The 9,538-nt window shown below is 37.7% G+C and overlaps 1 protein-coding gene across 1 annotated transcript; it reads right to left on the reverse strand.

Annotated features, from left to right (window-relative positions):
• Window positions 1–3,947: 3,947 nt before the first annotated feature.
• On the reverse strand, window positions 3,948–9,538 carry LOC113234483. The gene is made up of 2 exons (XM_026469813.1): window positions 9,475–9,538; window positions 3,948–7,515 (listed from the first exon to the last, which is right to left on the reverse strand). Exons 1-2 carry the CDS (start codon window positions 9,497–9,499, stop codon window positions 6,008–6,010), a joined length of 1,533 nt encoding a protein of 510 aa, XP_026325598.1. The 5' UTR covers window positions 9,500–9,538; the 3' UTR covers window positions 3,948–6,007.

Below are 9,538 nucleotides of genomic sequence, written 5' to 3' on the forward strand. Positions count from 1 at the left end.
CGCTACTGTAAAGCGAGCAGAGGGCGCGGGGTACGAGAGGGGAGGGCAGGGAGCAAAATACGTGCGGACAGCGATAAATAAAACGTGACGACAATAGGAGTTGCGCCAATCTGTCGTCACGTTTTCATCGTGACGTTTTTTTATCGTCAGACGACTGTCGTTCTAGCTGTTCCCACTGTGACGACAGTTTGTCGTTGTAACGATAAAAAATCGTGAATGACAGTTAATCGTGACGTGCTATACGTGAACAATTTCATTTAAATATACAAGTCACAACACTGTAAACTGCACGACAATCTGTCGTCACGACATAGTGGGAACGCGCCCTTAGGAATCAAATAAGCATTAATTCCTAAACATTATTACGACGACAACTTGCTGCAGAAAACTTGAAGCATGCTTACTGTAAAACCATGAAAATAGTAAAATACTTTTGACACAAATCCCTAAGATAAATAACAATTGAATTGAAGTAACAAAAGACATAACACTCGCGCACACGTATACACAACACACAGTGTCGAGCCCCATGAACTTGTTTACTTGTATTGTTTTCTCTTTTATTTTTTTTGACATTAATTATTATTATTATTATTAATAATAATAATAATAAAGAATAATAATAATAATAATAAAGAACTTTATTTATCAACATTTACAAAACAATTTAGTCGTAAATAACATCACTTATAGATACTGTGTAGATAAAAAGGATAGAGTCTCAGCTTAAGCTGTTTTTCAGACCCTACCTTTTTGAAACTCGCTACATTTTAATTAAATATAATATTTTAATATTTGTCTGACGCGTCTCGAGTAGCTCCAAAAGATATCACAAAATAATATATATATATATATATATGTTATTATTATATATACTCACTTAAAGTTATACGAGGAGGAACGTCATAACAGTATCTAACACATGAATTTTGTACTTTTTGGATTTTCTTTTCTACTTTTCTTAGTAAACAAGCCCCGTACACTATGTCTCCATAGTCAAGTTGAGAAAGTACTAGACAATCTACCAATCGTTGTCTTACCTCTTTAATCAGAAAAGGTTTAAGTTAGTATTATGCCAATAACTATAATTATAATATTATGTGATTTTTTTATTTTGAATATCGTTACGAGCTAGTTTATAAGGAATAGATATAAGATGAAAGCTCTCGTAGAAATGACTCCCGCTCAATACCATAGGGGAGTAGGCAGAGGTTGAAAAACAGCGCTGCATGGTACCTACCAACGCCGTTACAGCATAAGCCTTTTGTCTCAATTTACTTTTACTGTTTTGTTTTTTAATTTGTGTTGGCTTGTTTGCTATGTATAAATTTAAAAAAAGAAAAATGTTATTCTGAGACAATAAATGATTTATTTATTTTTATTTAGCCCACAGGTTACACGTGTAAAAAGTAGGCTCTGAAAAGTGTGAGTTTAACCTCTTTAGAACACCATGCAAACCTGCGAGCAATCATGTTCGCTCGTCGCGATAATGCCCTCCTTTCCCTCTTAATGTCGTCATTGTCCTTGAGGTCGGGCGCAATTATGTGTCCTAGATATTTAAATTGATATACTCTTTACAAGGATACACTATATGGATATTCAACTTGACAGGTGGTATGTTATTAGGAATTTTACCGCCAGCCTCAAAGACATGCCCCTTGTCACACACAAACCATGTCCCTTCGCATATTCCTCGCACATACTGACTAGTTTTTTTAAACCGCAGATGGACGCACTCGGCAGCACCATGTCGTCCGCGTAGCTGATTTGTTGATGCATACTCCGTCGATGTGGCAGCCGACATGGGTGCTGCTGAGCGCGCTGATCAGCCCGTTAACATAGACGTTGAAGAGTGCGAGCGAGGTCAAACCCCCCTGTCTCTCTCCACACTCCAGCGCATATGATTTTGAGAATGATCCTGTCCATCGAACATTGTTTACCTGGCCTCCGTACCAGTATTTTAAGATATTAATAATTTGGGACGGGACATGTGCATCCATCAGTTTCTTCCGTAGTATGTCGTAGGAGACCTGGTCGAACGCCCCCGACAGGTCGAGAAAACATGCAAATACACCAGTCTTTCGCCTAATGTAGTAATTAACGGTAGCTCTGATTGCGCTTTCTGATTTTCTTTTCTTTTCTTTCTTTAGATAGACCCGGTGTAAAGCCTCGATTATTTTTGTCAAACCTCACACTTATAGAACTATAAAATCTTGATAATGATTGGTCGCAGTTTCTAATTTAAAATGGTTTAAGAAATTCTGTACTGTTAATATAAATTAGATGGAGCGAGTAATGCTCGGCGTTTCTTTACGTGATCGGATAAGAAATAATGAGATCCGTAGAAGAACGAACGTCACCGACATAGCTCGAAGAATTAGCGGGTTGAAGTGGCAGCGGACAGGGCACATAGGGCAGAATGGTTCTTGAATTGAGACCGCGAACCGGAAGGCGTTCAGTGGGACGGCCCCCTGCTAGATGGACGGATGACCTGATAAGCGGCGGATAACCGATGGATGCACGTCGCGTCCGATCGGCTGGTGTGGAAATCTTTGGGGGAGTTCTATGTTCAGCAGTGGACGTCTTCCGGCTGATATGATGAATATAAATTAAACTTTACCCAGTTGGCATATCGATGAAAGTTAATGCGACGTCATTCAATGTGCTGCCATTTAGAGGTAACAGTTGAAAGACGACGAACGATTAATAGCATTAACGAGATTTTACATGAGATATTTGACACTACCAAAGTACTAAACGAAAATGGCGGACTGAGCTCATGTGTATGGAACCCCGCGTACTGTTGGCACGTGTACCACACCAACTAACACTTCTACTGTATTTATTGGACTCTGCCCTTGTAACGAAGAAAGGCACAACAATTTTTTTCGTTCTGAGGGCAGTATTGTGGCCTCCGCCTTAGGTGCCTATATCTCGAAAGTTACCGAAATGCACATGCGTTACTTATGATAAGGATGGCAAAATGATCCAGCTTAAGGATGTTCTTAAAAATATAAGCTACGCTGGTGATCTATGCCCGTCGATCAGTCTGCTAAGACTAAGACTAAGGCTCAATTATATTGCGGCGGAACGGAATGGAAGCGAATTTTTGTAACGATATTGTACATAGCATAATGAACTTTATGGTCAATTGTTGTGACATTGTTGGTGTGACACGAACCAAAACCTTCCTCGGTATGCGCGAGCTTTGTCGAGCATCAGCTTAAAAATTTGTGAGGAGTACGCGAAGACCCAATCATTAGGCTTTTTTCACAGCTGGGGGTCTACTCTCATCTCCGTCCGACATCCGTCCGAAACAATTACTGCCAAATAAGCATTACTTGACCAAATGAAAAGACGCGTGATGCGAATGAAGCTTCATTCTTTATACTTGTCTTTTAATTTTGTCGAATATTACTTATTTGACGAGAGTAGTAGTACTTATCGAGAGTAGACCCCCTGGTCCGTACGGACTATCCGCCTGCGGGCCATCCGCATGCGTAGAATCCGCAGTGCTCTGAATCGAGTATTTGATTTAGACGGAAGACGGCCTACAATAAACGCACGGGTAGCTTGTGCGGAGTTCACGCGTAGTGTGTTCCGTACGGTGCAATCCGCGTCACTGTAAAACCATGTTCAAACTCCACATGTGTTACTCTTCACCGGTGCTCCACGCGGGCGGTCCGCACTGCTCTGAAACCAGCCTTAGTGTTCAAAACAGGTAACAAAGCGCTCTCCTCAATCCCCACGGTACATATCTGTGCAGCACTCCTCTCCAAACCTTGAACACTGGATTTCCGCAACGATTATAATGATATGGAGAGGGGGCGAAAGTCCTTGGACGTTTTTTTTTTTTTTTTTTTTTTTTTTTTTTTTTTTTTTAAACACTAAGAATATTACAAAAACATATATACATCACACCCTTAAACCTACATTGGTTTGTAATGTTATGTTTGCGCGTTGTGATGTCTCTATCATTAAAACTACTCTTTTCAAGGCGTTTTGTCAAACTTGGTACATGTGCAGCTTGTGGACAAAGTACACTAAAAAAGGTTTAATAAATTAATAAATTCAGGAGTTAGTTTGCGGTTTAAGGATGCTGTTAGGACTGCCACGCTTTTGCAGTGTATCCGGAATGTTCGCAGAGGCGCGTATTGACTTCAGCAATAATAGATTCAGATTAATTTATTTCTCAAATATAATATTATACAGTATAAATTGCACTACATGTCAAAGTATAGGACATTACATTGAGATCGTCAATCAAAAATGAAAACTATAAATTGATAAATAAGCACTAATTATAAAATTAACAATTAGTTAATAATAATATTGTTGTCATTAAATTTCATATGAAATACCATTCTTCATCAAGGATCTTCATAAGTTTGTCAACCGTAATAAATGAAATAGAAGGAAATAGTATAAAAGTATGTCAAAGCGAAAGAAATTAAATAAAATAGAAAATACTCAACAGCGTTACATTTTGAGGTTCATTTACAGAATATAAAGGGTTTTCCAAGAAAAGGTCGTTCAGCCGCCACCTTAATGTTCATAGCAAGTGAGTCCGATGACACGCGGGTTTTTCTCTGCAAGTGCTATACGTCAGGGCCTGTTCTAAAATGACCAGCCCGGCGAGGTAGGATGCCAGAAACATTTATGGTAATAAATGAAGAAAGACTATTTCTAATGTACTTTCTGATTATAAATGTACAATATGATATGACGCACTAGGCACAAATAGATTTCTACAGTAATGTCTGTGTTTCAATCCAACCAATACGCGTACTGCACGTTTTTTGCATTGGCATGACTCTATTGACATCTGTGGAGTTACCCCACATGAGTGAACCGTACTACATCAGCAAGTGGAAATAGTGGAAATGCGCAATTAAATCCTTAATGCAGAGTCAGAAATGAGCAATTTTAGTTTATACGCAACGCGAAGACTGCCCCACTCAGTCTATCACACTGATGTAATACGCAAGAGAACTGCCTCCCTGATGTACCGCGTGCGTGAGGGCGCATTTATTCACGGTTCACGTATCTTTGACTTGCGTTTTTCGCTTGCTTCAGTTGGCTAGGTACACGGCGTAGAAATCTGCCTTCCGCGCAAAGGCGTTCACGAGTCTTCCACTTTGCGTTGCGGAGAGACTTGCGCGCATGCACGGCGCCTTACCTTTGTTTTGGTTGTAGTGGACGCATAGACGCTGCTGCTCTGACCTGATTGACCAGTGGTGCTGGCCTCCGCAACGTTCCCTGTTGCTTGTGTGGAAATATCAAGCTTGCTAGATATCAAACTCACGCAACGCAAGGGAGCGACTCGTGAACAGGCCTACCTGCTCGTGAAGACTTATGAACCCGGAATTATTCGACACGAATTTCATCGCGGTCAGGTCGCGCGGCTGCCACGCGCAGCGACCGCGTGCACTTGTCATGGCAAAGTACGCTCTGTTTATTTGAATTTTACGTTTTAACTTAAATGAGCACCACAGACGCGCGGGCGAGGCTGGCTTGTTTTCGGTCTACGCGGCGACCGCACGGTTGTATTATTCAGAGGAATTTAAATTTAGATTCGCCATTAATGTACGTGAAAGCGTGGTAACTGAGTACTCATACGGTTGGTCTGGGAGTACCTTGCCTGTGATATACATGGGTTCCAGAGGCTTGGTGTATAGTTTAAATGTATTTCTTTTCTCACAACAATTTTTAGGCTGAAATATTTTGTTTTTATTAAAAATATTTAAGAATAAGAGGGCTTATAACAAAGGATTGTTAAATGTACTTAAGACAAGAAAGGGTTTGTCAGGGCCGTGAAAAATGGCGATCGATCGCCTCTTCTACTTCTTGTAGTACCTTTCGAACTAATGAATATTGGCCATCAATTCAGCATAGAGCAGTCCTTAGAAACGGTGATGTCTGTATTGACTTCTGACATTAAAACTCCAGTAATTAGGTCAAGTACTTAGTTCTTCAAGGCGAGGACATAAATTACACTTCTTAGGTTTTAGATTAATGTTAACACCGGACTATTAGTTGTTTGTTGTGGCATATTCATTACGTCTATAGGTTTCGCTAACAATCTTAAACTGTCAATAAGACTCGAGACTATTCTATTGGAAGCCATGAAAGTATCTAACATGTTTAATATTTTTGTTTCCTCAAATTCCTGTTTATTACCGTCAACTTCCTTTTTCATATTTTTCAAATTCACCTCCAAAGTATCAATATTTGACATTATATATCCAATTTTATACAAATTTTCATTCTGGTATTGGGCTTTTATTTTTGATAATGGATCAATTTTGTTTGTAATTTCGTTATAACTTTCATAAATATAATTTAACAATTTAGTTTTTATTTCGTCAGAGTCCTGTCGTCTTGATATTTTACGGTTTCCCTTTTTGTCTGCTTCAGTTTCAATTGTCATTAATGAAGGTGCGTTCGTTGTCTTTACATTATCGTCAGGTGCTTCTACAATCTGTGATAAAGGTGCCACTGTGTTTTCTGACAATTTTTTTTGTAAAACTTTAAATTCTGTATCATTTTCCTCAACGTCTCGTTTACTTCTAATATTACTATCTTTCAGGCGTACATTTTCTTCCAAATTCTTTACAATTCCATAAAAATCTCTATCCATTCTAGCAGTTCGTTTATGAATTTCATATTTTCTTTTAACTCGAGTTTGTTCTTCACATTTACAATCTAGTTTCATATGTAATTGTAGCTCTAGATTTGAGTTTATCCTTTCTAGAGCAAAACCTATTCTATCCGCGGCTTCCAGAATATCGCCTTCAGCATTCTCATCGTAGGGCTTTGTTAGCAAATCATATAAAGTTGTATTACCTTTCTCAGATGGTAACTGATCAGTTTTATTTTTACCAAATATTAAGCTATACATCCATTCAAAAGTGTTTCTTCTGGTATTCCTTGCATGTTTATTCAGGCTTTTTGCTCCTTTTTTAGCTAACAACATATGTAACTGTAACTCCATATTGTTATTGATTTTCTCTATTGTATTTGCTATTCTGTATATAGGTTCCATGATGTCTACTGTTGGCAGCTTTTCAGTTACATTACTCTCTAATGACTCTTCAGTTTTGTTAATATTATGTCTGTCCCTATCCCTTGTGCTGTCATGATGGGAATTTATATCAAAACCTTTATCAAAAGGTACCATCATGTGTAATTGTATATCGACACTGTTACTGATCTTCTCTAGAGCATCAGCAATTCTGTTCATAGTTTCAAGAATATTCTCCTCAGTTTTTTCTATTCTCAGTTCTAGTCCTGTTTTATTAACGTGTTTAACAGGTGTATCGTCAGCATCATGTTTAAGACCAAATAGGTTCTTAAACCAATCAAACATTCGTCTTGTCTGAACCTTGTCTTCGTTTTTTTGACCAAGATTTTTTCGCAGCATTAAGTTTTCGTCGGCATTAATATTTTGCGATTCTTCTTCTTTTCCAGTGTAGTCGTCGGATATATCTTCTGCTAATACTTGGATCGATAGACCTGCAATGTTTCCTCAAATTTTAAGGACGTTATGTCGATTCCTAAAACGTTCGCATTTACTTTAGAAAAAACTTTTTTAACTCAGAAAATTGCCAGTCATTTTGTACTTTTTGCTTTTTTGCCATAAACATTATGCTATAGGACTTTATGAATCATAAAGGATCTGAATCGAAATCATTATCCAAAATCAATGAAATCATTTCAGGTTCAGATGATTCACAGAAATAAACGTACTTACATCCACAACAGAAATACACAATGCTTAGGTATATGGCTAAACTATTTCATTTTCTTCATAAAGTATCTCTCCAACTAGAAACGTTTGAAATTCAGCTTAGCATGATTGTCCTTATCTTTTAAAATATTTTTAACCGACTTTAAAAAAGGATGAGGTTCTCTATTCGCCGAGGAAATAAAATGTGCTCCACTTCGCTGGCTACGTCATGTGGAAAGAATGGGAGATGATCGAGCTGCCAAAAGGGCGTGTTCAGGGCGACGGGTCATTGTCTAGTGGGCCGTCCAAGATATTGCTGGAAGGGTGAAGTCGCCAAAGATCTAAAGGAACCAAATGTGTCCGAATGGTCATACTTCCCACAAGACAGACAGAAATGGCGTACCTTGGTATCAGAGGCCAAGATCCACTTCGGGTCACTGAGCCAGCGAAGTAAGTAAGTACGCGTGTTCTCTATTCGTCTGTTTTTTTGTGTATTTCATGCAATTACTTCGACATTTGTGAACCGATTTCGATGATTCTTCTTTTTGTTAGAAAGAGAGCACCTCAGTAGTGGTACTACTTAAATTTGGAGAAAATATTCCACCTCTAAGGGAGGCAAATTAGGGGATGAAATCGGTTTGTTAAATTTCACCCACTTTCTTGCAACCGATTTCAATAAATCTTGGCAAATAATGCAAACTCTAATGAGCAAAAGAAAATACAGCGAACTTTTAAGGTCAGTTTTTTTTTATAACAAAATAAATAAATTATTCTATATCCATACATGCTTCTACAGCTTTTCTTTTGTTATGCCTTGTATACTTCAGCGTGGATAAATTTAATTATTACCCTGTATTTAAGTATCAGTTTCGAAAGGCCTATTCAATACATTTTAGTTTAAAAAACTCAGTGGTATTCCGCTGTAGGAATAGAAACTAAAAGGTCTTATCTGGAAGCTATGCAAACTACTATAGGATAAGAACATAACAATTTTGTATTACAATAAAACATAGAATAATTGAGATATTCGGCCGCATCGTGCAACTACCTTCATCGGAACTAATTGCAGATAAATTCAACTCAAAACGTATGATTTTAATTTTTGTCTACCTACATTATTTTTCTTAATACGCATAGAATGGTGATGGTTGTATAGATTTTAGTGCGCTTTACTATTAAGTTTTGAAGTAAGATCTTAAATTTTCTCTGTAAGTGAATTTATATTCTTAATAGAAATAAATATATTTTAACCACAGATATAAAATTTATTCCAGATCCAGTACACATGTTACATTTAAGACAGCGGTCACACAGCTGGCCAAACAAGCGATCTATTGAAGAGGAAGTTTGATAATTTCGAATTTCTAACGCCTTTAGATAACTTTTTATGGGGTTACGTTTAGTCGTTGGTTAATGTCAACAACAACAACAACGTTAAATTTGCTCAAGAACAATATATAACGCGAAATTGATAACGTTTCAACCGATATGTGTGGCAGAGTGGTGGAAAATTGGCTCCAAAGAATTTAACGCTGCAAACGTACTCGCGGTGGTCATATGAACGAGATCGAATTCCATTCTGATTGTAACATGTTTACTGCACCTGGAATAAATTTTGTCTCGATATCTTAATTCTTCTCTGTTTTATTGAAATACAACATTGTTATGTCCACTATTGATAAACGCGATATGTAACACACTGATTACCTTATGATAACTGACAGCAAATTAAAAACATCACTTACATAGTACAAGAACAATCCAAATCATTATATTTATATTTGTACCAAAGCAAAAAACTTATTAAAC

This window comes from Hyposmocoma kahamanoa, unplaced genomic scaffold (assembly GCF_003589595.1).
Source record: "Hyposmocoma kahamanoa isolate Upper Pololo Valley unplaced genomic scaffold, ASM358959v1 84, whole genome shotgun sequence".
Taxonomy (NCBI): domain Eukaryota; kingdom Metazoa; phylum Arthropoda; class Insecta; order Lepidoptera; family Cosmopterigidae; genus Hyposmocoma; species Hyposmocoma kahamanoa.

Bases quoted from the DNA above. Each gene is read 5' to 3' on its own strand.
- LOC113234483 (XM_026469813.1), bottom strand. From the start codon at position 9,499: ATGATTTGGATTGTTCTTGTACTAT. The intron at 7,516-9,474 runs GTAAGTGATGTT...GAAACATTGCAG, and splicing joins TTGGATTGTTCTTGTACTAT to GTCTATCGATCCAAGTATTA.